Source organism: Drosophila simulans, chromosome 3R (genome assembly GCF_016746395.2).
Source record: "Drosophila simulans strain w501 chromosome 3R, Prin_Dsim_3.1, whole genome shotgun sequence".
NCBI classification, from domain to species: Eukaryota; Metazoa; Arthropoda; class Insecta; order Diptera; family Drosophilidae; genus Drosophila; species Drosophila simulans.
In genome coordinates, this window is record NC_052523.2 from 10,136,746 (window position 1) to 10,164,580 (window position 27,835).

The following is a 27,835-nucleotide window of genomic DNA, read 5'->3' on the forward strand; positions in this document are numbered from 1 at the left end:
CCGCAAACTTGGTGAGCAGAAAGCAAGGACTTCAAGCTGTTCAAGGATATAAGGATTGGTTCAATCGGAGCTATCTGATATCTCTCCTCGGCTTAGGCTGGCTTTAGCTAGTTAGTTCGTTCCTCGTCATGATTTGGAACCATTGTCATCACAAGTCCAAGACTCCAACCGAAACATCCCGACTGGCTAGCTGCTCCTCAATTCTCGGTTCTCCTCGAGTTCCACCTAACTTCGCCGCTTCTTTGGCATTTTTATCGTTTCTATATCCCTTCGTTTTCGATTTGCTGTTTATTGTAATCATCGATTGATAGGATTTGTTTAACATTTAGAAGAGAGATTATGCTTTCAATTTCTTTGTTTTCAGTTGAAATGCCCGAACTTGATTTTATTTAATAATTTTTATTTACAATATTTATTTTGTTTTCTTTACGAAATATAAAATAACTTTTTGTTTCGTTTTATTCTTGATTTTTGTTTTTATTGCGCATATAAAAATATCAAAAATTCTTTATTTTCTTTTAGGTTTTTTTTCTGTTTATATAATTTTTAATCTTCCTTTTGGAACTATTTGTAAGTCTGTTGTGGTTGATTTATATATATTTTTTGCTGACTTGCTCTAAGTATACAAAACTTGTTATGAACTTTTTCAATGCCAAAAATTAAATGACAAAGATAAATTTTTTATTGTGTCAAAGGTTAAACCTTTTCTGTGGCCTCAAATGGTGACTTCCATTTTCCACCCGACACATACATCCTTTGTTTTTTTGTTGCATTTACTCATTTGAAAGTTTTTGCTTTTTTATAAATATTTACAAATATATATTTTTCGTAAAAAATTATAATAAAAAATGGCGTCAATTGTAATCATTTTGCTGTTGCCGTTATTGTTTCGAAATATGTTTCTGCCTGAATATAACTTTTAGTTGTTTGCTAATTATTGGCGCCTATAAACTGCATTGATGTATGTTTCCCTCGTTTATTAACTATTAGTTTGTTTGTTTCTGTTGTTGTAGTTTTGCATAAAGCACAGCACATTAGAGGCAATTTTAACATTATATATAACTTGTAATTGTTTCTGTTTCTTTTTTGCTTCTTTGGAGTATAAATAATTTATATATACGAGTGTTGCATGTGGGGGCGGTGTTGAATATGTGTATTTCGATTTGTTGCTGTCAAGTTAACTAAACTTCATGTTCGCTATATGCTAAGTGGCTGTGTGAGTGCTGTCTGCGTGAATAATCTGTATAATCAATCAGCTTAAGCGACCCCTAGAGGATGCGATCCCATGATGCATGCCTTTATCCTAGCACTAGAACGCACCGCTCTAAGTCGCTTGGTTAAATGTTTTCCTTGCGTTTAAAATTAACTAATCACTTCAAGCGCTATGCCCCAAGTGTTATATTTAGTTGTATATATAATTATGTATATATATATATATATATATTTATATATACGTGTATAATCATATGTAGTAAATTATTTTCCTCGTCTTCGGCTGTTGCCCTTTCGTTCAACGTTCCCTTTCTCGTTATACAAAAATAAGTTACTATCAATTCAATTCTCTTATTATTGGTGTATATAAACTAGCAAGAAAACCCTTTGCTTGCCTTCGTTATCATGGTATAATTAATATTTAATATATTCTTGCTGTTGTTTTCTTTTGCCCATTTCTATGTGTTATAGGTATAGTATAGTAATAGGTGATGAAGCAGAACATGATGTGTGCTGGTAAAAGTTTGTAAACTTGTTCTATTGCATCGATGCGAGACTTGTGGAAGTACTAATGTGCGACGAGGTGCCCAACGTGGAGGCCATGTCTCCTTGGTAGCTGAACTGTGGCGGTGAAACCAAAAAATCGGATGAGCATACAGAACCCCACTGTAAATGTTTCCAACTTGCTCTTACCTGCGGGAAAAGCGGTTCTTCGGCTATGGAGCCCAGAGGTCCAGTGGGATCCGGCGGCGTCAACTCCACACTCTCTCCCGTAAACTCCTTGTCGAAGTACCTTGTATCCGTATCGGATGTGACCTGAGGCTTGAAAGGCGGCGGTATCTACGGTAAGCATTTTAAATTCGATTAATATATACAAATAGGTAACCGACAGGTTTTCTGTGCCCTACTTTTTTCTGCACTAGGTCTGTCCAGTTAATACTCGCAAAGAACGGATGTGCTTGTATCTCCTTGACATCATCCTTGCCACCTCCCAAACGCTTCTTGGGATCCTTAGCTAGAAGGCCTGCTAGCAGATTTTTCGCCTCATCTGTGATATTACGCGGGAATTTTACCTCCTCCACCAAAATCAATGTAAAGAGCACATCATGATCACGATTGTAAAACGGAAGACGACCACAGATCTGTAAGAAATTATATTTGTTTTAAATACTTGTTACTAGTATTTGCAGATGCAACGAACTCACCATCTCATACATGACCACGCCAGTGCCCCACCAGTCCACCGCTTGGCCATAATCATTGTCATCTAATACTTCCGGAGCTAGGTATTCCGGTGTACCGCAGAAGGTTTTCGTTGTGCGGCCGTAGGTGATGTCCTCCTTGCACAGACCGAAGTCTGCGACCTTGATGTGACCATCTTTGTCCAGCAAAAGATTTTCCAGCTTCAAGTCGCGATAAATGATGCCCTGTGAATGCAGATAGCCCAGAGCAGAAATAATCTCTGCCCCATAGAAACGGGTTCGATCCTCAGTAAATATGCGTTCGTGGCTTAAATGCCAAAAGAGCTCGCCACCGTTCACGTACTGCATCACAAAACACAGGCGGTCGTTGGTTTGAAACGAATATTTGAGTGACTGCAAAAGAGGGAAAACATATCTTAGTTTGTTAACGTAAGTTATATATTACTAGCAATACTTACAATGAGGAACGGATGATTTGTGGACTTGAGCACACGACTCTCGGTCAGGGTGTGGGCCACCTCGTCCTTTTGGATAATAACCTCCTTTTTAAGAATTTTGATCGCGTACAGCTTGGCGGTTGCCTTCTCGCGACACAGAATAACCTTACCAAAGGTGCCCTTGCCGAGCACCTTGAGGAACTCAAAATTCTCCAAAGTCTACAAGGAGATAAGATGGAGTCAGCTCGATCACGCCCTTGGTCAATGACCATGTCACCCGGTGAGTGGTACTTACCACTTTCTTAACGCCGCTGCTATTACAAGTCGTTCCCTGTACGGAGAACTGCTCGGAAAGCTCGTCCTCGGCAATGGTGGCCATGTCCACGTCTGTCATGTCTGTCTGTTCCGATGGCGTCATAGCCACCTCACCCACATCAATGAGCCGGCTGGATACGTTGCGAATGGCCTCCGTCCACTGCTGGCGCTCCAATTCCGATTCGACGGCGAATGTCCTCTCGATTACCGTGGTCCATTGCAGGCCGCGGATGATGAAGGTGAATGGCTTGGGCCGATCGACGGTCATGATCTGGCAGCCGCGCACCGTAAAGTTGTTGAGCAGGAAGTCCGATGGCGTGCTGGCACTATCTGCCGGCTTGCTGCGGTAGCCCATCAGTCTTCCATCGGAGTGGAGCACGAAGTAGCGCTGGCGCCAATTCTTTATGTGCTCGCCCCTCTTCATCAGCCACCCCTCCTTTACGACCTGATTCTGTTCCGTAAGCGCATGACCCGATGTAACGCTGGGCGAGCTGAGGTCGTAAGTTGTGTTTATTGACATGGTTCCGGAATCGTGTGTAGGGGCCGCGGAGGTCCTGCTTGGCCAGGATTGCTGCCAGCTGAATTTCTCTGCACTGCCGCTGGTGGGGCTGCTGTTTGGATGGTTGGATTGACTGTAGATTATGTTAATGATGTTGCTGCTGCCTGTCGTGGTGGGCGATTCCGGGATCCTAGAGGCAGATCCTGGCGCTGGGGCGCTGGCAACCACAGTCGATCGCCGCTGAAGAACAAACGGTAGGTAATTCGTGTTGAGGCTGTTTCACTAACCCTACGGACAAGCGAATGGGGGACCTGTAAGAGGAGAACAGTGAATCCTTTATAATCATGCTGAGTTTGAAGAAGAAACCGGGTTTAATAGAGGATTCGTCTACCTTCAGGGGTTCAACATGTAAATATTGGCTGATCCGCACACTGTGGACATAAACTAGTCCAAGTGGACAAATAGAGTTCCCAAATGAGCTAACTATCAATAAAAGGGAAACAGCTAATAAAATGCTGCCAAGTCTATCCAGATATGCACTTCCCACAAAATCGCCTATCTCACGCTGATAGTTTATGACAAATGCATGTTTATGACAAATGCAGTTGGCGCTTGCGTCAGCAGCTGGTGCAAAACATTTGCGGCATTTCCGCCGCCAGAAAGGGATTGAATTGGATTGAGGACTGTGATTGTGATTGTATCGAATTGGATGGGTTGGTATGGTGTGGCATGGTATGGGATTGGATTCTTAGTCACTGGCCCACATGCAGATGTAGGCGCCATCGTCGCCTTGTTGTTGCTGGCACTTTCGGCTTCAAACGAAATTCCCCGCCATGTTACGCAGCGACACAGCGATACGAGTGAAAATTGTTCGCGATTGCATTTAGCGCGAAATTAAATCAAAACAAGTCGACGGCGGCGACTGTTCATGAACTTATGTATATGCATATATACATACATACATATACATATGTACATATACAGGGGACTCACAGGCGGCACTCGCACTCGTACTCGCACTCACACTCGCACAGCTGCAAAAGCAAAAGCATATTCATTTACAATTTGCGAAAATGTCAACGACGGATGGCCGCCGGCTGTACAAATGTCGCTATCTATCTAAAACTGTAAACAAATGTACATAAAATAAAAATCGACAAAATACACACACAGGCATAAGCGGACAGGCGCTCGCACACCGAGGCAGTCACACAGACAGGGCTGCATTGCAAAGTGCGAGTGAGGCCAGACTGTGGGTGCGAGGGGGAGGGAGACAGACAGTACGCGTGTCTGCCACAAAGGTGTATGAGTGTGAGTGTGTGTGTGAGTGTCTGGCCGTGTGCGTGTGATTGTCTGGCCGTGTGGGTGTGAGTGGCTGAGTGAGTGAGCCACCGAGTGTGCGAGTGTGTGTGGGCAGCGGCGACCTAGCAGCGCAACATGTCAAATCACTTCGTGGAAATGGAAATTGTGGAAATGCTGGTGAAAAATCCGACGAGAACCCACCTAGTTTTGTAAAAAAAAAACGCGACTTTTGCTTTCCCTACTGCACTGCGGTTTGTTTTCCTACTCGTTTTGGTATTTTCCTTTTGATGGTGACGGCAGCGACAACGTCACGGGCCTTCTTATTATTGTGCGTATGTTGTTGTTGCTGCTGCTTGTTTTTGTTGTTGTTGCTGCTGTAGTTGTTGTTGTGTTAAGGTGCCAGACACCAGAGGACGGAACGAAACACACACACAATCTCGCACTCGCGCACTGGAAGTCGATTTCCGCCACCCGGGCGTTTCCACTTGCTGTTTTCTTGCCTTCCAACGCAACGTTGCATCAATTGCAAATGCTTAAAAACGTAGTTTTCATAAACAGAAGCACGCACACAGGCAAAGTAAATTTTCCAAGTACCGTTTAGTTTTTACGCTTCACTTTTTTTCGATAACTGGCTCGATAACTGATTCAATCCGCGCTGCCACCAGTTTTAGCGATAGTTAGGCGATAGTTATGCCGGAAAGATGCCAGATAGGCACATAAGGCACGAAAATACCGCTTAAATTTAAATTTAAATTTAATATTTTAAAAGGTAATAGTTCTGAAGCTGAAGAAAAAATATCGTAAACTTTGTTTTGTGACTGTCTAAGCCGACACTTTATCAACAATTTACCTTCAATTTTAATGTATGAAGTGCGGATGAATCATAATGCTGTACTGTTCTTTAATGCATTTCAATGAACTTTCTTTGACGTGCTATGCATTCAAAACTATTTATAATATCTAAAAATTTTTATAACTTTTTAAAGCATAATTGATCAAAATTTAGGCAGCCCTCAATTTCGTGTATGGTTCCTGCCCACACTAAATAAAGGTTGGGGACTCTGCTAAGTATGACCATGTGTAAGTGGCTGGAAAAAGTCATTACTCTTTGCCAGTTTCCATGATGTATTTTGATATTCACCTCTTTGGGCACACTTGCTCAGATTTGTTTATGCAGAACGCGAAGTCTCCTTTGAATCCGAAAAAAACAAAAAACGAGTAGCGAATAAAGTGCCCCATTGGCACAAAACGAGGTAAATAACTTGAAATCCAATCGGAAGGGAGAACATAGCATGCCACCTCCAAATAAACAAATAACGACTCCAGCATATGTGTGTGAGTGCCTCCCAGTGTATGTGTGTGTTATCAAAAAAGGCGTAGAAAAGTGCAAAAACAAAGGTGTTATTGACTCTCAACTTTCTTTTTCTGCCTATCGTGTGTATCACTGTGGGCTGTGGCCGAATAAGAGCGTTCGCCGAATATGAGCAATTGGAATAGCATGAGCATAAGTAGTGAGGCAGAATCGAGTGCATTCAATTAGTTGGAGAAATGGAAAATTGGAAGAGATGATGCAGAGAGAAGGGAAGAGTGCAGTCTGGGGCAATCAATACCAACGCAGCCACGAGCCCCCTTTCTTTGTGTGTGTGTGTGTTACCGTGTGAAAACAAAACAAATGTATGCTAGCTGTGGAAAAGAAAGCGCATAATTGAATAATAAATAATAACAGAAACAGGGCAAATGGCAACGACTCAATGACAAAAGCAAAGCCGCCACCGCAGCACAAGAAATGTGGGTGCAAAAGTGAAGAAATATGCCATTGTTTATGTGATTTGCAAATGTGCACATTCACACACACACAGCTGCAAGATAACGGTTGTTGTGCGGGCGGGTGCATTGCTCGATGTGGCTGTGCATTTGTAAGAGCGAGATAGCAATACGAAGAGAACAGGACTGAGCAGTACAGGGGCGAATCCAGGGGACCTTAAACGCAGATTGTGCACACCTTAAATGTTTTTGTAAAATCAAATCACAATTAAACAAGTATTTATCTGGACCTTAAACCATGATTAAAAAAAAATAATAAATAATAAATTATATTACTAATTCGGAAAATTGTAAGTTCAAGTTTGGAAATTAACGGTATCCCCTGCAAGTCTATCTAGGTCCGCCCCTGGATAGAGCGCAGCGGAGAGAACAGTGCAAATCGAATTAGTCCAGACTTTTGGTCACGCCCTTGAACTTCGCATTAACCCACCAACACCCCCATTCCACAGATAGCACCTAAGGACCCCACACACCACACAAGATGTTCAACTTTATGAAGAAGAGCGCCGGGGATGAGGACAAGGAGCGTCGCAAGCGCGAAAAGAAGCTGCGCAAAGAGGCTAAGGGCACCTCTGGTGGCCCGGGAATGGGAGGCGTGACAGGCGTCACCGGCAGCATGAGCACCGACGAGCTGCTCCGCCTGGACGAGGTGCGCCGATCGCTAAAAATCCGAGGGCGACGCAAGGAGAAGGAAAAGTTGCCGAGCGGAATTACGGCGGACTATAGCGCAGACTTCTTTGCCGCCCTCAATGCAGACGCAAACGGCGGAAGCAACGGGGGAGCAGTGGGAGCTGCAGATCCCGAGCAGGATCGTGGCAATGAGGAGATTGTAGCATCTGTGATGACGCACATCGAGAGCCGAGCGTCCAACGGCGCCGGCGTGAGTGTCAACTACAGCGAGGTCACACATTCTCTCCTCTCTGGAGGGCTCAAGGTGAGGTCTTTGTGGTTTTCTTATCCGAAATCGTATTGAACAACTTTGCTTCCACATTTCAGAATCGCTTTCTTCCACCTATACCCCCAAAACCACCCAAGCGTGGCATTCTGAAAGGTTCCCGCAGTAATATGACCAATGTCCACGAGGAGATTAGCTTCGCGGGCAGTGCCGGAGGAGCAGGTGGCACGCCAGAGATGCTATTGCGCAACACCTTTCAGAATGAATCTCTTTACGAGGGAGCTGCCAGGGGAGCTGGTTCGATCGGCTCTAACTCCAGTCAGCATGGAACCTCGTTCACTTCCGTGGAGAGCCTGCGCAGCGATGGAGAGCAGACGGGAGGTCAGCAACGGGCCATGACCCTGCCGGCCAACGCCCGCTATGGAGCTTTACCCCAGGGCAACAGTCAAGGATCGCACCTCCATGTGCTCACCTCGCCGTCGCCCAGCGCCGACAGTCTCACAGATACCACAAACTCCTCTTTCGCCACACCCCCATTTTCGCTGAGTCCCGTCGGCGAGTCCCAAGGCATCGACCGTTGGGCCCGCGTCAATGCCTTCGAGGACGTGGAGCTGCCACTGCCGCCGGTGCAGCTAGTAAAACTTCCGCCACCAAGGCAGCTGGTGATTAGGCGACAAAAGTCGCCGCGCCAGGATTTCGGCTTCAGCCTGCGCAAGGCCATCTGCTTGGACAGAACAGAGTCCCTGACTTCGCCCATTTTCAGGCCGGTTATATTCGCCGAGCCAGGTGCTGGTGGCGGAGCCACGGGTCTGTTGCCCGGCGATCGCCTAATCAAGGTCAACGGCACGCCGGTTGGGGAACTGTCGCGGGAGATCATCATTGAGATGATACGGAACAGCGGAGAGGCTGTCACCGTGGAGGTATGTTGTTCTTAGAATTTCCTAATTCCTTTCATGTGCTAAAATAAGAAGCAAAGTATGATAAGAAAAGATATGATAAAAACACCTTTCATTTTATGGTTCATACAGGTAAATACCTGACAACTTTGTTAAAGTTTTGCATGAATTGTTAACATTTGATTGTTTTGTTTCATTATAAGCAATCTCTCTACGTCGGACTTTTGTATGAAATGCGTTATTTGATTATTATAGGGACATTTACTTTATAATAAACTAATTTTCTTGAATCCCTTGCCACCCACCCAGGTCCAACCAGTCGCTGAGTTGGTGGAGCTGAGCAAAAGATGCATGGCACCCAGCACAGCCACCGTGGAGGAGATCGATCATTCCATTACCAACGGCAACTGCAATACCCTGCGACGCAGTGCCAGCAAGCGCTTCAAGCGTCAGGTGAGTCGAGATCGCATCCATTAGTGGGTCTAGCTTACACACGTGATTGATGGAGCAGGCATCCCGTCATCACAGCATTGCAATGAACCAAACCTCGAAGCTTTGGTTGCATAACAACATTAACCATTAGAATTCATCGGACTGCGATCAATTATGAGAAGCTCAGAGGCATCTTGGGAATTAATAACGATCTTTCAAATTATGTTCTAAGCTGAGAATGTACTTTTTAAATTAGAAAATCGGTTTCACTACATACTATTGGAATCATAGTGATGATTCTTCTGGTATTCCCGTCAGGCGTTTCCTGTTTGGGGTTTACTTTTCTTGTGCAAATATTCTGCCATTTGCTTCCAAGCTTTTCTCATATGACTCAATGCCAGCTCTGTTCGGTATGTGTATAGTTAGTTGTCTAGTTATTTATAAATTTTATGTGTGACAGATAACTTATGGCAAATATAATAATAATAATAATAAATGAGTCTTTTTACGGACTCATCTGTTTGTACTTCCCTTCGAATGTTTGCCACTGTTGCAAATATTTTTGTCTTTCTGATAAGGGGATATCTATTTGCAAATCGTTAGGAGAGCATTTCGGAACCGCATAGTTCCTTGCCCAGCTGGTAGATCGCAATTCCTATTGACTTGTTGACTATGCTAGAAACGTGTTTGACATTTTCTCGCCGTGTTTAACTGGCACAAATATTGTGAAATATGGTCGTAAGCCTGGGGCTCTGGGACTAGCCAGCGATCTATACACCTATATGTGTATCTATTTGTCCATCTATCCCCAGTATGGCCTGGCCCTTTCTATAAATATGCACGTGTTGTTGGTGGAGCAACTTGGGTGGGGTGGTGGTAATGCTAAGGCGTTGACATATTTCACCGCCTTTTTCGCTTCCATTGAAGAAGACGAAAATAAAACCGCACCGATTTGGCAACACTGTGGAAAAACTCGAACTGCATTTGGTATGGACATTATGTATTTTTGCATTCGGCCAGCAGCCGACTTCAAAAAGTCCGAGAGACGACGATCCGTGGATTTTCACGATCCGTGAGTTTGCCTCTGGCCAAAACACCAAACCTGCAGCGCTGCCAGCGCCGACTGCGACAGAGGCAGCGACTGCGGCTGCAGCTGTGTGTGCATTTCTACACCCACTTGAAGCTGCATACACAAATAGCAGGCAAAGCCACAACAAAACATGAACGAACTTCATGGAGTTTAAGTCCAGACTATCAGATACCATGTAATACCATTGTTCTGTCAAAATATTTGGTAATGGAATTGTTATAATTTGAAGAGTTATTTATGGTTATATGGTTATATATATATATTATGGTTATGGTTATTTATGTTTTTATTTTTAATTTCTTGATAAGTAACTAGTATTCAGGGTGAGGTGGTTGTAAGCCACCGGTACCGGTATACTCTGGGACTCCCCAACTACCGGGTATCCGATGGGCAGAGGCGGAGGCAGCGGCATCGATGTCGACGCAGTGTGTTTTCGTCTGTGCTTCTTTTTTTGTCTTTGGATTTGTTTTTGTTTGCGTCTCGGGGCTTGTTGTTGTCGGGCGGTTCGCAGTCGCTGCGCTTGGAGCTGGGCCGTCAGTATGCTGAAAACTTTGCCAAGGTTCGGTACGGAAATCGAAGTCGAGGAAAGACTGCGCGACGCCCACGGCGAACTCCGATGTTGTTAGCAGTTGTAGTGCCTGGTGCCTGCCGGAGTGGATTTTGGTGTTTTGTGCGCCATGACGATTACGATTCTGGCTGTCATTCGGTCTGGACTGGCTTTAATTCATAACTCGCTGGCGTCGTCGCGTTCGTGACTTGAGTCTTGCAGTGCAATCTATCAATCAGTCCGGGTTGGTTCGATCGATCGATGATTGGCCGTTTTCATTCGCGCAATTGTCTAATGTCAAAGCGCTAAGTGCTCCAGCAACATAAAGCTAACAGTTCCAAGGTTCCGCGGGCGCTCCAGTTACCTAATCGTCGCCTACTTCCCGCTCCGCTTCAGACTCTGGCTATTGTGTATCTTCGCATCAGTATCTGTATCTGTTTCTATATATCTGTTTACTGTTTGCTGTTTGCTAATCCGCTCTGGTCATGCTCCGCAAGCTGGCCATGACAATTGTGTGTGCCCAGTGATCGCATAACAGCCATGTTCCTCAAGCCGAAAAGCTTCGAACAGTCGCTGCGCGGCGGTATCGTTCCGGCTGTGCCAGCAGCTCCAGGATCGGGTCTCAATCCAAATTTCCATAAGGGTTGCACAGGCAAGGCGCATGCCTGCGGCACCAACAAATCCCATCGAGCCGGAGGATCAACGGCTGCAGCGTCTGGAGGATCCAGGGCTGGCAGACAGACGCCCAAGGCTCAGCGAAAGAATAGCATCAGTTCGGAGACGATCAGCGAAAGTGGTTCAGAGAACTCCAACAGCTGGCCATCCTCCTCATCGGCAGCTGTGCCAGCTACCGTTCCGCCACCGAAACCTCCGCGTCTGGCGGCCACTAAAGCTAAGGAAGCCGCTGCCATCGACTGCTCTCCCGTACAGCCTCCGTTTACCCCAACCTTCGAGCGCTCCACGAAACGCTCGCTCAGCTTCAGGAGCAGCAACAGTAAGACAACCGAGGCAAAGCTTACTCCGGGAGCAAGTTCCTCCATCCGTCCTCCGTGGAATATTTCCGCCGCCGCTGCATCAAAGTACGCCGCTGCAGCAGCCAGTGCTCCGCAGTCGCCCAATCCTAGCACGAGGAGCTCGTTCCGACGACGCCGTGATGCCCAGAACGCTGGCCTCCATTGGCCGGCCATTTTGGCCAGTTCCCTGGCCGCCAGCCATAAAAACTACGATGCAATTTTAAAGCAAAAGGTGCGCATAATAACTTCATAGGTCTGCCAAAGCTCTTTTTAATACGTTTATGGCTTCACATACTATTACTACAGATATCTAAAATATCAATGAATCTGTGGTCATTTTGTATTTAAATAACTTAAGTCTCAAATTACTCTGTGGACGAAAAAAGAGGCTCAAGAAATACATTTGTATGTATATCCAATGAAAACTTTCTAGTACTTCTCTCCGAAATCGATGGGTGCAATAAAAAAAAAACAAATGGACAAGCCGACGAATGAACAAAAGATGGAGTCGATCGATAGATCGCCGAACCATGACCCAATGTACGATTTAGTTGTTAGACCTTTTATTATTATGCTCGGACTATGCGTGGGCCGTCGAGTCCCAACTCATAATTTACGGCTTGGTACGGTCGGTCGTCGTCTTGTCGCTGCATTTATGGCGGTATAACTTTATGGCTCAATACGCCTGAGAAGCCGACAAGCGGAAGTGTTCATTTAGGTTCGAGTTAGCTCCGCTGCGTGCCCGCCTCCACAAAGTTCTATTCGAACTGGAATCGGGTTGCATAATGCAGTAAAAGATAGATGGATATGAAATCCAGACAGTAGCTTTTGGTATGGCGCATCCATCTAGCCACGCTCTTATCCTATCCGCTATCCATGTTAATTAGCCAGGTCTGATGTCTCTGTGTGGTGGCTCCGCCTCTTCTTCGTCTAATTTGTGTGCTCGCCATCATCAACAGCTGCGGCTACGACTGCGGGTTCGTTGACTTCGCCGTGTAGTGGAGTGGAGTGCAGCATTGATTGACAGTGGACATGCGCCCGGGGAACTATTTTGTTTATCTTAATATTCCTCCAAACAAGTTTCAACCGATTGATGAGTATGTATGCGAGCTGCGAACTGAACTAGGCGATCAAATTGTGCCCCAGTTGAAAACCAAGCGGGTCTTTCGCTTTAATTCTTCCTTATTTCCTTTTAAGAACTAAACGGAAATAAACATTTTTAGAAACTTCCCTTCGTCAAAAGAATTGCTAAAGTCTTTCAAAAAAGGAATGATTCAATTAAATGAAATGTCTATTACCAGTCGTTTTGAAACTGTTGAAAAGCCATAAAAATAGAGTGACTAAGAGCCTAATGAAAGACTACACTCGATTTCCTACTCGTTCCGGCTTTCCCAACATCTACAAAATTAATTAGTTCCCCGCGCACACTCTTCCGAAACGTGCCTTTAATTGAGGGCTATTGAACCTTGCACAATATTTTCATAATTCGGGAGAAGATCTATCTTGAGTATAGCGCGAGGAGGGTGATCTTAGTGAGCTAGGAGCTTGGGAGGCTGCGGCTAAATGCCATTTATAGCCACAAATGTGAACTGAAGCTGGCGACGACGTTGGTGGGTTGCATAATGGCGCATCCGCGTCGTCGTCGGTTTGGCTGTCTAGCCCAATAGCATTTGGCGCGTCTAGGCGGCTAATTAGGATTTAGAAAACACCATCAAATTTAGAAATGCACCCGAAATAAACTGAACGCAACTCTGCAGGCTGCTGGCGGTGGTGGAGTAGGGATAATAAATGGAATAAATGCGTGAAAATGTGCCCCGAACCACGCCGATCCGAAAATAAACTCAATGTACATGCCCCCACACCGCCGAACTACTGCTTCAGTTGAAGTTGCGCCGACAAAATGTTGACCCCAATTTAACTTAATTTTCGTGTCTGCTTTGTTTGTTTTCCATCTTTTCGCAGAGCCGCCATGAGAATGGCAATGCCGGAGGAGAAGAGGGAGGAGCCAAAGGAGTGGGCCACGATCTGGAGGCGGATGTTGCGGATGCCAGTCAGCCGGAGCGCGTTTGGCTGGTGCACCGCGGTGGCTTCACTGCCGCCATCCGTCTGCCGACTGCGTCTTCTGGCGGGGATGAGGAGCACAAGCTAAGCCTGCGCCTCCTGCATAATGGGGAGCAGCTGACCGTCGACGAGGATGATGTGGAGAAGCAGAACAGCCCCGCCCTGGATCTTGTCGAGGACATCTGCGAGCTGAAGTATCTAAACGAGGCGTCCGTGCTCCACTGCCTCCGTCAGCGATACGCCAGCAATCTCATCCACACCAAGGCGGGGCCCACGCTGCTCGTGGTCAATCCCATGGCACCGCTGTCCCTGTACTCCGAGAAGGTAGCTACCAACTGGTTACTGGCCAGAGCGGGTTATTTATCGGCTGCTGTCTTTCGTTCGTAGGTTGTCTCCATGTTCCGCGGCTGCAAGACGGAGGATATGCCGCCCCACGTCTATTCACTGGCCCAGACCGCCTACAGGAGCCTGGTCGAGACGCGGCGCGACCAGAGCTTGATATTCATGGGCCGATCTGGTTCTGGCAAATCCACTAGCTTCAAGCATGCACTCAACTACCTGGCGTTGGCAGCTGGTATGCGTTTCCACAGTCTTATTGTCGTGGTTGCTCCTACTCACACTCGCGTTGCAGTTGCATTTGTTGTTTGTTTTCCTTTTGGCCGTAGGCTGCGGGCTGCTGGCTGGCCCAGTTTGCGCGGGCCACACCAAAATCCAATCTGCGTTCGATTGGCTCATTTGCATTGTTGGCCAAGAAATGCAGCTGCAATTAGACAAGCCTCAAATTCGGTTCCATTGTTAGATTTATCACCCAAAAAGGCGAAAAGTCTAATGGAAATGTAAATTGCCAAGCTATATGTTAATGATTATTAATTTGATTTGATCTGCTTCTTCGACATAAAACATTTATATTTTGTTTAGTAATTTGAATATCATATTTTAATATAAAAGGTTGAAACCAGTTTCGTCAACGATTTTTTTTATTAAAAAAAGCCACAGAATTCATTGAGAACTAAAGTAACAACAAAAGATATTGGACGCTTATATGCACAAATGATATTTTTGTTTTGTTGAATTCAATTTCTCCTTTTCTTTGTGTTTAGGTGCCTATAATAATTTTATAAACGCGGAGAAGGTCAATGCCCTGTGCACCATTCTGGAGGCTTTTGGAAATACGAAAACTTGCCTAAACACGAATGCCACGCGGATGACGCAGCTGTTAAGCCTGGATTTCGATCAAACCGGCCAGATTGCATCTGCCTCCTTGCAAGTAAGTTTTTCTTTAATACATACAATCAAGTGGTTTAAATGCCTGGTTTCTCGCCTAGGTTCTCCTCCCAGAAAGACAACGAGCTGGCCGACGTCTTGGCCATGAACATAGCTTCCACATCATGACGAGACTCTTGGCTGGCGCCGCTGGTTTGCTACAGAAGGAGCTGCACCTGGAGAACATCACCTCTGAGGACAGCCATCCTTTTATATCGTTGTCCCAAAAGCTGGAAGATCGGCATCGAGCTGCCAATGACTTTATGCGCACTGTTCAGGCCTTTGAGACGCTGAACATTGATGCAAAGGCGGTACGTGGGATCTGGAGCATTTTGGCGGCCATTTACCATCTTGGCATTGCGGGTGTCACGAAACTGGGCACTGGATCAACAGCCCGAACTCAGTTTGCCAATCCCACGGCCGCACGAAAGGCCTCAGGTTTGTTGGGCGTGAATCTGGAGGATCTGTCATCAGCTGCCTTTGGTCTCACCCAACCAAACGCCCCCAATGGCGGTCTGAGTCCATCGAAATCGCCCACCTCGGACACTGGACACGAATGGGCCTGGGAATGTCTCGAGGCGTTGGTCATTGGTCTATATTCAGAGGCCTTGGCTGCAGTGGTGGCATTGATCAATCGTCAGATCTGCACATCTGCCCACACCATAGCTTCAATTATGCTAATTGACACGCCCGGCTTCCAAAATCCAGCCAGCTGTGGCCAGCAAATGGGTGCTACTCTAGCGGATCTGCGTCACAACTATTTACAGGAGCGTCTGCAGATGCTCTTCCATCACACCACACTGGTGGCTCCCCGCGATCGCTACGCCCAGGAGCTGGTAGAAATCGAGATGGACCAGGCTTCGGAGTGTCATCCGGGACCGTTGATCTCGCTTATCGACAAGGCACCTCAGAATCATGTGGTGCGCTCGTCCCAGCGAGATTTACGAGAACATGATCGTCGAGGCATGTTGTGGTGAGTACAATGTTTTAATAGTTTACACTTCAAAATTCACGGCAACCATTTATGTTCTAGGCTACTGGATGAGGAAGCTATCTACCCAAACTCCAACGACGACACATTCCTTGAACGATTGTTCTCCCACTACGGTGACCGGGAACATCACAGCCTGCTGCGCAAATGCGCAGGTCCGCGACAATTTGTACTCCACCATCTGCAAGGCACTAATCCCGTGCTCTATGCTGTCGATGGTTGGGTGCGTCATAGCCGGGAGCACCCAGGTATTCGGAATGCTGTATCCCTGCTACAGGACAGCAGTCGGGAGGAGATCAATCGCCTGTATATCGGCTCACTGACCCGAGGATCGGGAGCAATGGTGTTTTGTGGCTCTTTTGCTGGGCTGGAAGGCACTCAGTCACTTCGTCGCGTGTCTAGTATTCGTCGCTCTTTCACAACGGCCGGAGTAAAGCGAAACTCCATCATGCTGCAGGTGAAGTTCACCGTGGATGGAATTATTGACACGTTGCGCCGCACTGGAACTCACTTTGTGCACTGCTATCTGCTTCAACATAACGCTGGCAAACACACCAAGTACACCGCCAATGGATCGCCCAGCTCAGCTGCCGGTCAGGTGTCCAGCGAGGAGGAAATGGTCAACGTGCCACTGTTAAGGAGTCAGGTGCGCCAAAGATCAGTCTCATAATTAATAACACATATTTAATTATTTTCTTAATTGCTTAGCTACGTGGCTCACAAGTCCTAGAAGCGGCTCGCTTGCATCGCCTTGGTTTTCCCGAATCAGTGCCATTGGTGGAATTTGTCAGGCGTTTCGGTCTTTTGGCCGGGGATTTGGCTAGCAATAAGGATGTGAGCGTGGAGCAGATATTATCTGTCAATGAACTGGATGTGGCCAGCTATCGCATTGGACCCAGCCAGGTGAGTTCTAAATCATATTGTCTTTGTTTAAGTTTCCAAGCATTTGCTTAGAACTTTCTACAAAAAAAAGCTTCAAATAGAATAACATACACCCAATGACTACCAGAGTTTACGGCCTCCATATTAATAGTTATAAAATTCAAATGTTAAAAAATCAATTATGTGCAATATTTATTTGCTTTATATAATTAGTTATTGCAGTTTCTAATTGCGTCAGCAGTTAGTCCAACAGGTTTTTGTAAATGTGTATTAAATATATTTCGTCTCAATTGCTGATTTTGATGGAATTGGCAGCGGCAGTCGATGAACCAGTTTGACTGAAGCCTCTCTGTCTTCTCCCCCCTCAATGTTGGCTCTTGATACCACGTTCCTATAAGATTAATTACTCGCAGTCGAAGGCAACTCCCATCTAATTGTTTTTACTCACTCGTAATAAGGTTGGTTAATCCGAAGAGTTGACATTGACTCAACACGTTCGTTCAATAGTTAATGAAAATCAAGACGGACCAAATAATAGGCTGTGTTTAATTACCTCCATAAACCTGCGGAGTGATCCACTTTTATTATAAGATATGCCGAATGATTACTTAAATGTAAAATAATTTTTGACTAATTCGAATTCTTTGGGTGGATAGATTCTTGTTTAAGTCTAGGCTTATTTATATAAAAAAAAACATCACTTTTTGGTCTGTAGCAATCATGGTTTCCGTTGATCTGGATCTAGCCAATTGAACGCCGGTTTGCTGTCTCCCGAATAGTGGACGGCCGGGGTCGTTTAATGTGGACCAGCCCATCGCTGGTGCCATACGGAGATTGCGGCCGTGTGCTCAGATAAAAGATACCTCTTTTGGGGACTGCCGGTTCACCGCCCATGAACTCGTTGCCGGCGCATGTATTCACTGCATATTTTCCGCTGCCTCCGACGTTGCAGTTGCAGGTGGCCGATAGCACCGATTTCGCTGAGCTGCAGCGCAAGGCGGCAAATGATTTCGGTTGCCGGACTGACTCGGCAAAGTAGAACATGGCCGCGAAGTGGTCGCAGACAAAATCAAACTCCGTAGCCGTGGCGTTGGGACAATGTGGCTGCCCGAGGCCCCAGTTGGCAAAGAAGGAGGCATGACTGAGCTTAGTACTCGGATTGCCGAGCAGCGTTAGATCCGTGTGAATTGACTCCACATACAAGGCATCGTTGACATCCAGCCTCTCTTCGGGTCCCAGGCTGAGTTGCGTTAGACCAGCGGGATCCAAGGCGAAAATGGCACCAAGGCGATTTGGCCTTAACAGCTTTCCAGTCAATCCAGAGATGTGACTGCCGGCGCTGTGTCCAATCATGTAGATTTGCTCGTAAGGAACTCCTGTGTTGTCATGGAGAAACCGCAGCATTTTGGCCACATTGGCAGCTATCGACGGAAGCTGCTTAGACACACGTGGATAGCTGATGTCCAACGACTGGCGACTCCAGTCCAGAATTATGACGTTGTAATTGCCGCGGGACAGGTAGGCATCCTTGATGGCGGCATTCGAGCAGGTGACACTCTTTCCCGCCCAGCCATGAATTGAGACCCTAAGAAAAATAGACACATAACATTTGATAGTGCTCTATCAGTGAAAACTAGCAACAAAAACTTACCTAACTGGCCATTTGGGATTAAAGTGCGAGTTCCTTAGCATGGTCAGATCTCCTGGTCGCAGCAGTTGACGCTCCTCCGGATTGAGGGGCGTATAAAGATCGTACCGCAGCAGCTTTGTTTGCGAAGGACGGGGCCTTCCGAGGAGGACGCCAGCCTCAGTGGTAATCATGCCCTGGATCACATCCGAAATGGACACTTCGCACTTGCCGGGAGCATAGGCAAAGTAGTCAACCGACGCATCCACTGAAAGGGCAGACGAGGCAAAGCTGCACAACGAACATATATATCGGATTGATGCGTTCAGAACTTACTTCCCGCTGCGCCAAGGAGCAGCAGGCACGTCCACAGCCAGCAGTGTGATATATGCATTCCCGTTAACGAGCCCATAAACCGCACTGGCCAAAGCCAAAAGCCTGATGAAAATTCACGTCGAGGCGTCAATTAAAATTCACTTAAGTGCGATTTAAGGTGTTCAGTTGTTTCTCGAAATTCTGCCACAATTCGCGATCCAAATTTTATCACTCGCTCGCGCCGCTCACTAAAAGAACGTTCAATTTCTGAGCCGGACAGAGCTGATCTGAGCTGGGCTAACCTGTCGTGCACCTCCGAATCGTTACAAGCCTCGAACCGAAGTATCGCTAAATTCTAAACGGAGGCTTGGTTAAATAAAGCCCGCTGCGTTCTGCCTCTGCCGCCGGCGACCGGCAAGGGCGGCCTACCAGCGGCGGCAGCAGCAGCAGCAGCGGCAGCAGAGGCAGCACAGCGGTCACTGTCATGATGAACGACCACTAACTGGTTGGAACGGCGGGCTGGTCAGTGCCGGTACACCAGTGCAGTCCACCTATCGCGGCTTTTGCAGTGGCAGAAAGATGCAGTTTTTGTGGCTAAGTGCAGGCAAACACTTCACGGAGTGTCAATAAAGGGATGCTGGAGATCTATGCTGGTTTGAACCACCTTTTCAACCATAGTGGGTCAATAGGCTTTCACTGAGCACTCGGCTCTTCATAAGTTATTAATTTATGCATTGATTAAAAACGACTGTGCTAGCATAATATAATCGACACGCATATCTTTAACTGATTTACAGTTTCGGGTCGATAGCGCCATCACCAGTTGGTTGATCTCTGCCAGTTACCCGCTTATATAAGTTAGTCCGAGATATCATTAATATTAATTGGAAAATGATCGCACTCTGAGTCAATAATTTGATCTGTCATTTCGAAAGGGATTGTCCATTACAACATGATAGATTGAAATGGATTAAATAAATTAAATAATTACACGCTAGATAATAGAAATAAAACGTAAATGTATTCTAGCCTGCATCTTACAGAAATTATTAGCCATTAGTTGTTAATTATTTGATAAATCATAACTAGCACTTGCAGTTAGATCACTCGCTTTCTGTACTCGTTTCAGATCACATTCCAATTAATAAAATGAGGTTGGTAAACAGAAGCCCTGGGCCTGGGGAGTCGTTGATCCCACTTAGAACTCTACACTTCCACACTTTTCACCTGCCCCAGACGAAATGCGGCTGAGATTTTTGGGGACTGGGCCAATAGATCCCAAGTGGGTTAGGGTTCAGCTGTGTTTTGCAAACCATTTAGCAGGTGTTAACTTGCGTTTACGACTTGCCTTGCTCTTCCTCTTTGAATTTTTGGCTAAAACTCATTCATGCTCATGCTTACACATGTATATAGATTTCTTTAAAGATCGTTAAACCCGTGCGTGGCGTTGCCATTGTCGTGTGTGCTGATCTCGCGCCGACTTGTTACAAAAAGTTTATTGACAGGATTTACGTTTTAAGGCAAACACATAATGTGTGCTTATTGTTATTATGATTATCTCAAACGAAACGAAACGAGACGCAACGAAATCCGTTGGCATTGTTCCGTGTATTTGTCCAGCAAATTTTGCTGTTACTTTCAATCTAATCGAGAAATTACCTTGGAATTCGATGGCTGCCATTTGTCAGTCAACAGATATTGAAACGTTTTCCAAACTGCAGTCTCCTGTAATTGCTGATGGCATGCGAACAATCACCGCCTTGTCAGGATCCTTTCATTAACCGGGGCTTACCCTGCAATTATTGTATTAAATGGGCACCTCTCAATCATCACGATCCCTTTCTAGGTGGATCCACCACAGCAGCGTTCACATTTTGAGGAAACCTCAAACTGGTTACTCATCTCCAGTTTGGGCACAGTCGAAGTAAGCATGACTTTGCTAAATGACCACACGTTTGATTTGTATTCAGCCTCTTTCACCCATGTTGTAGGCATTTTCTTCAGCTTCTAATCGAATTAGAATTGATGAAGGCATTTGAATAATTTATGCCTGAAATTAAGACTAATTCACATCTCTGCTTGGATGTTACTTCCCTAAAATATCGTAAGCGTAAACTAGAATTTCGTATGTGAGATATTTTAAATTCGCACCTGGCATACCATACTATATACAATATATTGATTGTATGTGTTAAGAACAAAAGCTTTGATTTTTTGAGGGTTATTTTTAGCTAAAATAAAGTGGCTCAATTTTGTGGCAGTTAATCGATTTGCCTAATAAGTTTAATTTATTTAAATGATAAACTTCCATTTGCCGCCTATCAATATTAAAATTCTGACAAAGTGCCTGGTTCTAAAGTCCTGTCCCCCGGTGTTAAGCCTGTCTGGGAAGATATCGGTTACGTGCAACATCTTTGGATTCACTCGGTTGCCCGCATGCGATTTTTATTTCCTGTTCTCAGCGGTGCAACTGTGAATCGAACTGTGCTTTCGACTGGTCAGTGGTGGTCGGTGCCCAGTGGCCAGTGAAGTGATCGTAATAAAGCAACTTTGACGTCACTTGCAGCGATTCCAGTTTGCTCGTCTTCCCCAGCGACTCTTTCTCCTCTCGCCGCTGACGCTGGATACTTTCACGGTCAAGTTCATCTCGGCATTGTTGCCTGTCTCGGGGTATAGAATTCCCCAGATGTAATCTCTGCGCCTGGAATGTGGGCTGCAGATGGACAGGGCTTCGCTGCGTTTTAGTCGGACTTTGCGAATGGAAATCGCCTGAGCTCTCGTCGAGATGTGGTCGGATAAAAGCGCAGTTTGTTTGCCGTGGAGCGGCAACGCGAGTGTCGCCGCATCAGTTCGCAACAGTGCTCAAATCCTGAACCTATTCTATGGCGAGGGGCAGGAGGATTTTGTGGTGCCGCAGCCAATCCTGGGACTGCTGACCATCGGCTGTGCCATCGCCTGCGTCCGCATAGTACGTACGGGAAAGTGTCCAAATCCAAATCCCAGTCCGAAACCACAACCGATTCCCCCGATTATGATTACGAATACACGCACGGCGGCGTTGTCGCCCCGCCGACTTTCACCAAAAATGAAAAAGAAAGAAAGAAAAAACGGCAACCAAAACAAAAATCGAAAATGACGTTGCAACCTGCATTCGCCTCACTGGGAAACCACATTTGACCAGTGCACATTAAAATTTTTTTTCTTTTTGAACCAAAGTGAAATTTCCATCGTTCGCTTTCATTAGAAATGGGGAGTGGTCCGCGGCTGATGGCTGTCTGCCTGCCTGCCGAACATGATTATGTAACTCGATTGAGGCGGGTTCTGTCAACGCCACAGAGGTGGGACTAGGGGGGAAATACCTATTAAATTAGCTCTCCCATTCGGATGGATGGGAAAATATAAAATAAAGCCCGAACCGAACCAAACGCAATCGAGACACGAAAACTTCATTAACGCCTACCTTTGGAAGGGGGCGCGGCTGGTGTCTTTAGCTTTAATCTGCAGGCCCCCAGACGAGCCCTGCATACGTATATACATATATGCGTGCATATGTAAACTAGTTTTTAATTATGAAACAATAACCAGGAAGCTGCCAGATATGCGTTTCGAACAGACCGCAGGCCGTGTAATCCCATCGACATTTGTCGGACTTGTTTACTTCGGTTATGTTTCTTGTAATTGCCTCGAAAGCGGTAAGTTAAGGGAAGCCCCAATGACATCGTTACAGCAGCTTCTGTCACGATCATGGTAATGATGACTATGACTGCGGGGGATCAAGGATTTCCTGATCTTCAAGTGCGACGTGCAATTGTTTTCACAGATTTTGTCGATACTAGCGGGGTTGTAATAAAATGTTGTCCCGAGGTCGTTGTAAATTGATCACAATGTTCAATGAAATAAATTTCGCAACTATTAAAAGTCAACGTTATTCGTTCATATTTCAAAATTCATTCATTTTTTTCATTCGCAGTTACAGAAAATGAAACATTTGTTGTTTCTACGTATTTGTGATTTATTTGTTATTCATTTTTGCAAACACAGAAACAGAGGGTTATGATGAAAATCATTTCAATTTTATTATATATATTAATCAAGTAGCTTAGCTTAAGTCGTTAGAAGCGCGTATAGATAGAATAACAAGCCCATATAAAAGACCATTAAAATTTACCGGGTTATAGAACCTGCTCTGGTTAACGACCTTTCATCCATGTTGCAACCTCTACAGTCTAGACCAGTGCAACCTAAACCAATATTTATTTGTCCCCAATGAACATGGCACTTTTGCCCCGTTCATCCGTGGATCTCTTTGAGTCTTTTGTGAGGCACACAGGGCTTGTCCAATTGCTGGCAATGAAAAGGCAAAATGGAATAACAAATAAGTAGCCGAGGGCAGTTCCAGACCTAGTCCATTGCCTCACTTGTTTCGCTTTTCTTTTGTGATTGCCTTGATGGCGATGATGTGACTAATTATGCTGGGTAGCCGCAAGTCGAGCATGTGTGGCCAATTGTTGTTGCTGGTAATTAGCATCATTGGTCCAGCCGGAGGATCGGTGATTTGTTGGTGGTTGGTGTGGGGTCGCTGCTCGGTGGCTCTTTGCTTTGGTTGCATTCACTCGCCCCTTTCCCTCGGCCAATTACCAACGGCCGCGACCTCAGCCAAGTTTGTGTTTTTGTTGGTGCTTCGAGCTGTGTTTATGTGCCAGCCGTTTCTCGATAAGCCACTTTCGAATGCAGAGCCAGCATTTGGCTTGGACTCGGACACGGGCTCGGGCTGCGTCTGTTTGGCCAGCCAATTCAGTTGCGTCGCCGAGCCCGAAGAGAAAACACCTTACCACATCCGAGAGTCCCAGTAGCTGCCGCCCAAGCCGTGAAAGTGGTGGCCAGTCAGTCGCCTTCGAGTATCGAAAAGGAAACTGCAATTTATTGCGAAATTATATGCACTTTTACTCGCCGCTGTCGTCAGTCGCTGGACCTTGCTTTACATAATTCCGCAATGTACAAGCACACGGTCAAGTCCAAGTTGAGCCAGGTGCGCAGCAACCCGCCACCTCCTGCCGCTGCCACGCCCACAACCCACAAGCATGGATTGGGGGCGGGCAAGAAGTTCTTCTCCCATATACGCCACAAAATCGAGGATAATTTGACGCCCAAGTTGAGTGGAAAACTATATTACAAGGGCAGCAAGCACACCAGATCCATGAGTGCACTCTGCACTGTGGATGGCGGATGTGTGGGTGGGAAGTATACCCCAAAGGTTGTGCCCACAAGTCCCGTACCGCTGCAAATGCCCAGCCAGATGAGCAGCAGTGTGTGCAGCTATGTGGACAGCGATGAGGAAAGTCATTTGAGCCTGAGTCTTAATTTGGCGCAGCAGTCGCTGGAGGATGAGATCTTCGCGGAGCTAGAGAAGGTGGCACACGATGAGAGCAAACTGAACGAGGTGCTTCAAAGCTTTGACCACATACTAAACGAGTATCCACCTTTGGAGGGAATTATGTTAGCTCCTCAAGAGGAGCTGCCCGCTCCACCAGCGGAGTTCAGCGATCGCCAGCCCATGTTGTCCAAGTCACACAGTACTCTGAGCATGGGCAGGACTAGGATGCAGGTCTACCAGTCCCCGGAATTGGCTGGATCTGTGTTGCTACTACGCGGAGCAGGAGGCGATTCCAGATACAACTCCCTGAGTGATCTTAGCGGCAGCAGGATACCGGTACGCAAACAATCGAGTCTGCGCAAGCGCAGCGAAAGTTTTTGCCTGGAGCAACCGATTTGTTCCAGGACATCCAGTAAACAGCGCACCCGGTCCATGCTGACCCTAAATACAACTGCACCTGCAGGAGCAGCCATTCCGAATGCTGTAGCCATGCCCAAGCGAGCCAACTCCAGCCTCGAAAAGAGACACATAACCGCCAGACCAGCGGCCAGGAGAGCAAACTCCACCCTGAAACCAGGTGGGATAAAGCCAAAATCACCCAATGCAAACAGCGATGAACTGCTCGTGAAGTGTTTGGCCAAAGGTCAGGAGATCCTGCGCCAGGTGGAGAGCATGAGTGCCAAGCCCAAGAGGAGCACCAGTCGCGGAGTAACCAAGGAGCACTCGCAGCTGGTGAAGAACAAGAAAAAACTACAGAAGCTGCATTACGCCAACGAGGAGAAGATGGGCAGACCCAAACTAGAGTCCTGCAAGATTATACCACCGAAGCTGGGAGAAACATCCGACAAAAATCAGGAACTACTCGTAAAAGTTGTCCAGGATGTAAAGATAGCACCACAACAGAATCTGAAGAAACCCACGAAGGAAATCCGCGCAGAGCAAGAAGAGGATTCTGATGATTCGGGGCACATAAGCAACACACAGCTCTCCACATCTACGAGTAACTCCACCGGTAGTCTTTGTGAATCTGAAGGCGATGAAGCGGAGGATCAACCGCCGGATGCAAAAAGCTGTACCAAAACCAACAAGATCGCGGAGCTTTTACAGAAATTTGAGGCAGCTGCGGCGGCTGGTAAAAAAAGTGCCACCGCCACGATGCACTGTCCCACTGTGGTGGCCAGCAAGGTGGTGGCCCAGGTGCAAGCTGTGCGCTGCATCCAGACACAGGTGGAGATATATCCCACCTACACGAAAGAGGTAACTATGCGGCTGCACTGACTTGGCAGCGGCAGCGCCGATCCCGCTTCCGATCCTCCCCAGCCACTCCAATGTATGCTCTCAGCTGCATCTACTGTCCTGCACCTCTCTATATCTAACGCTATCCAACTTATGCTGTATATGGAATAAATATTTATTGTACAAATCACTTGCTATGGGTTTATCTTACCCCCTCTCCTCTGGCACTATCCCTTTCCTTTCACCGCCTTAGTATTGCTTCCCGGGGTCCTAACACCTGGTTTCTGGAGCACGCTTTCTGGATTGAAAGTGGCACTTTATATATTTTTTGGGGTTTCTAGAAATATCTTATTAATTTTATTTTGTAGTTGCCTCTTTCTTTATTTCCTGTAGTAATATTCTTATCGTTCAGCTAAACTTTCTCTTTGTCTAAAAAATTAGAATTATCGGTTGGCTGAATCCCAGACAAGCTCTTCATATGGCTCTTTATTGGTCGCTACCAACCACTCCCTGTGTCCGAATGGACGCATCCGAGTGTCCAGGCATCTGACCAACAGCAGATGATGACTGTGCCACACACAATCAACACTGGTCGGCACAAGACCGTTTAGTTTGCCATTTCACATTGGTTTACTTTCATTTTTGTCTACGTGCCGGGCATAATTAAAATTTCGAGAAAATAGTTTCTCGACTCGGTCGCGAATTCGGCGTTGACTGACAGAGACGGCCTGAGATGGGGGCCACACCTCGGAGGTGCGTCTTTCAGCAGCTAATTTGTATGGGAACCCGGTGGCCCTAAATATGCTAAACACATATGCGATGGATACAACCGTCGACTTTGTGCATTTCCACCTGCATGATCCGCCATTAGGAGGGCACCATTCCAGTGTGGTTATTGCCATATGGCAATATCTTGTTTACAATTTCGTTTTCATTGCCCCCGACTGCCGGCGACGTTGCTTCTTCTCACTTTCACACCTGTCCGAGTGCGGCATCTTTTTGCACACAGGTGTTCAAATTGCTCATAATTTGAATTTCCCCCTTGTGCCGCTCCATTAATCTGCATTATCTGAGCTAAGTCAGCCCACAGCCCACCTTGACCTTCACTTCCTGGGAATGATGTGATTTTGTTTTTCGATTTCTCACTTTTCGCTCGACTCGGAATTTTATGATGAACTTAATAATTGAGGGGATACCGGTTAACCTATTGTTAATTCGTCTTAATTAACGTAACCGATTATTAGAATGAAACTCTATTTACATTTATTTAATTACTCGAGATTATGTGCTCCATTTCGGATTAAAGTGCTGATGATAAATTATAAACAAATTACTCATTTTAGGTTAACATTTTATTGAAGTTTCCAAAACTCGCCGACAGCACAACTATGAAATGTTTTGATTGTGAATTGTAAACAAATTACCACTGAGTAACGAATGAATTTCATATACCATTGCTAAAGATCTATTTAAAACTTCTTAGATTTGCTAACATATGTATTTTTTATTATATTGTTCAATATTGTAGCTATTAGCAATTAATTTAATTTCATCATAAAATCCTTGTATAATCCTTACAATCTCATACTTACGAAATATAAATTGTTTGTTTCAGATCCTCTTCCGCTCAGGAGTTCTTAGTGATCTGGAGGCCAAGCGCGATGTCCTGCTCTCAGATCGCATTATACAGCTGCAAGCATTTTGCCGCGGCTACTTGGCCCGCAAGAAGATGTCCCAACGAAGGGTTCAGGTAAATAAGACATAGCTATCTTCCAATAGAGAATAGTAATCCATATTATCGATCCCCTCAGGAACTGGCAGTGCGATGCATTCAACGCAATGTAAAGGCATTCCTTGCCGTTCGCGACTGGCCGTGGTGGCGTCTCCTGGTGCGGGTCACTCCCCTGCTCAACGTTCATCGCACCGAGGAGCAGCTGAAGACGGCTAACGAGGAGCTCCTAATGCTGCGAGCCAAGCTGGAGAAGATCGAATGTGATCGCAGTGAGGTCAAGGCGGAAAACCAAAAGCTGGAAGCCAAGGTAAATATCAAAAATCCTGATGGACATGTGTTTTCGAGTGGGGATGCAATTAAAATTGCGCCATATGACATGACAAGTCATCTGCGAGATCATGTTTGCGTTGGCACTGCTTGGATATCTGGGGCGCCAAAAGCAAATGAATGCTTAATATATTTAGCTAGTATTGCAGTGGGGGGTTCCTCATCGAGAAACTGATTCTGTTGCAAGAAAAATAAGTATTTATAGAAGAATGGTTTTATAGCATCAAGTTAATATTTAATATAATCATGAGCATTAATTTACATGATCATACTTTACTTTTTGTTGCAGTATAACAAATGCTTAATCAATTAAAGATCGATTCCCTTTCCCCAAGTCAAAGTAATCAAGATGCACATTTCGCC

The 27,835-nt window shown here is 45.9% G+C and overlaps 3 protein-coding genes across 14 annotated transcripts in view; 1 reads left to right on the forward strand and 2 right to left on the reverse strand.

The window, feature by feature from the left end:
- Positions 1-1,543: 1,543 nt before the first annotated feature.
- Positions 1,544-5,674, reverse strand: LOC6727871 (RAC serine/threonine-protein kinase). Of its 5 annotated transcripts, none has more exons than XM_039295723.2 (7): positions 5,562-5,674; positions 3,147-3,976; positions 2,873-3,070; positions 2,418-2,807; positions 2,121-2,354; positions 1,906-2,052; positions 1,544-1,833 (listed from the first exon to the last, which is right to left on the reverse strand). In XM_039295723.2, the coding sequence occupies exons 2-7, from the start codon at positions 3,684-3,686 to the stop codon at positions 1,750-1,752; spliced, it is 1,593 nt and encodes a 530-aa protein (XP_039151657.1). In that variant the 5' UTR covers positions 3,687-3,976; positions 5,562-5,674; the 3' UTR covers positions 1,544-1,749. The 5 variants fall into 5 exon arrangements, with proteins under 5 accessions (XP_039151657.1, XP_016034454.1, XP_016034455.1 ...); XM_016175414.3 differs by having other exon boundaries at positions 5,233-5,642; XM_016175415.3 differs by having other exon boundaries at positions 5,169-5,642.
- Positions 5,675-6,069: 395 nt separating this feature from the next.
- LOC6727872 (unconventional myosin-XVIIIa) overlaps positions 6,070-27,835 on the forward strand; it is a 29,833-nt gene continuing 8,067 nt past the window's right edge. For 3 of the 8 annotated variants that reach the window (XM_016176605.2, XM_016176613.2, XM_016176606.3), the window contains exons 1-12: positions 6,070-6,220; positions 7,241-7,725; positions 7,788-8,606; positions 8,892-9,035; positions 13,627-14,049; positions 14,113-14,299; positions 14,826-14,992; positions 15,051-15,961; positions 16,022-16,625; positions 16,688-16,882; positions 27,029-27,163; positions 27,225-27,452. In XM_016176605.2, the coding sequence (XP_016034458.1) occupies positions 7,273-7,725; positions 7,788-8,606; positions 8,892-9,035; positions 13,627-14,049; positions 14,113-14,299; positions 14,826-14,992; positions 15,051-15,961; positions 16,022-16,625; positions 16,688-16,882; positions 27,029-27,163; positions 27,225-27,452 (4,266 nt within the window). In that variant the 5' untranslated portion in view covers positions 6,070-6,220; positions 7,241-7,272. Of the gene's footprint in view, positions 6,221-6,283; positions 6,303-7,240; positions 7,726-7,787; positions 8,607-8,891; positions 9,036-10,598; positions 11,897-13,626; positions 14,050-14,112; positions 14,300-14,825; positions 14,993-15,050; positions 15,962-16,021; positions 16,626-16,687; positions 16,883-21,573; positions 21,772-23,615; positions 25,435-27,028; positions 27,164-27,224; positions 27,453-27,835 lie in introns of those variants that run through there. The other 5 variants (XM_039295719.2, XM_016176604.3, XM_016176612.2 and 2 more) reach the window with 4 other exon arrangements.
- LOC6727873 (lipase member H) lies at positions 17,406-19,153 on the reverse strand. Its single transcript, XM_002103192.3, has 3 exons — positions 18,825-19,153; positions 18,513-18,756; positions 17,406-18,446 (listed from the first exon to the last, which is right to left on the reverse strand). The coding sequence occupies exons 1-3, from the start codon at positions 18,898-18,900 to the stop codon at positions 17,603-17,605; spliced, it is 1,164 nt and encodes a 387-aa protein (XP_002103228.1). The 5' UTR covers positions 18,901-19,153; the 3' UTR covers positions 17,406-17,602.

Coding starts and splice junctions, on each gene's coding strand:
- LOC6727871 (XM_039295723.2), bottom strand. CDS start 3,686: ATGTCAATAAACACAACTTACGACCTCAGCTCGCCCAGCGTTACATCG. Junction 2,355..2,417: donor GCGTGGTCATGTATGAGATG/GTGAGTTCGTTG, acceptor AATTTCTTACAG/ATCTGTGGTCGTCTTCCGTT. Junction 2,053..2,120: donor CAGACCTAGTGCAGAAAAAA/GTAGGGCACAGA, acceptor TGCTTACCGTAG/ATACCGCCGCCTTTCAAGCC.
- LOC6727873 (XM_002103192.3), bottom strand. CDS start 18,900: ATGGGCTCGTTAACGGGAATGCATATATCACACTGCTGGCTGTGGACG. Junction 18,757..18,824: donor GCTCCTTGGCGCAGCGGGAA/GTAAGTTCTGAA, acceptor CTGCCCTTTCAG/TGGATGCGTCGGTTGACTAC. Junction 18,447..18,512: donor AATCCCAAATGGCCAGTTAG/GTAAGTTTTTGT, acceptor TATTTTTCTTAG/GGTCTCAATTCATGGCTGGG.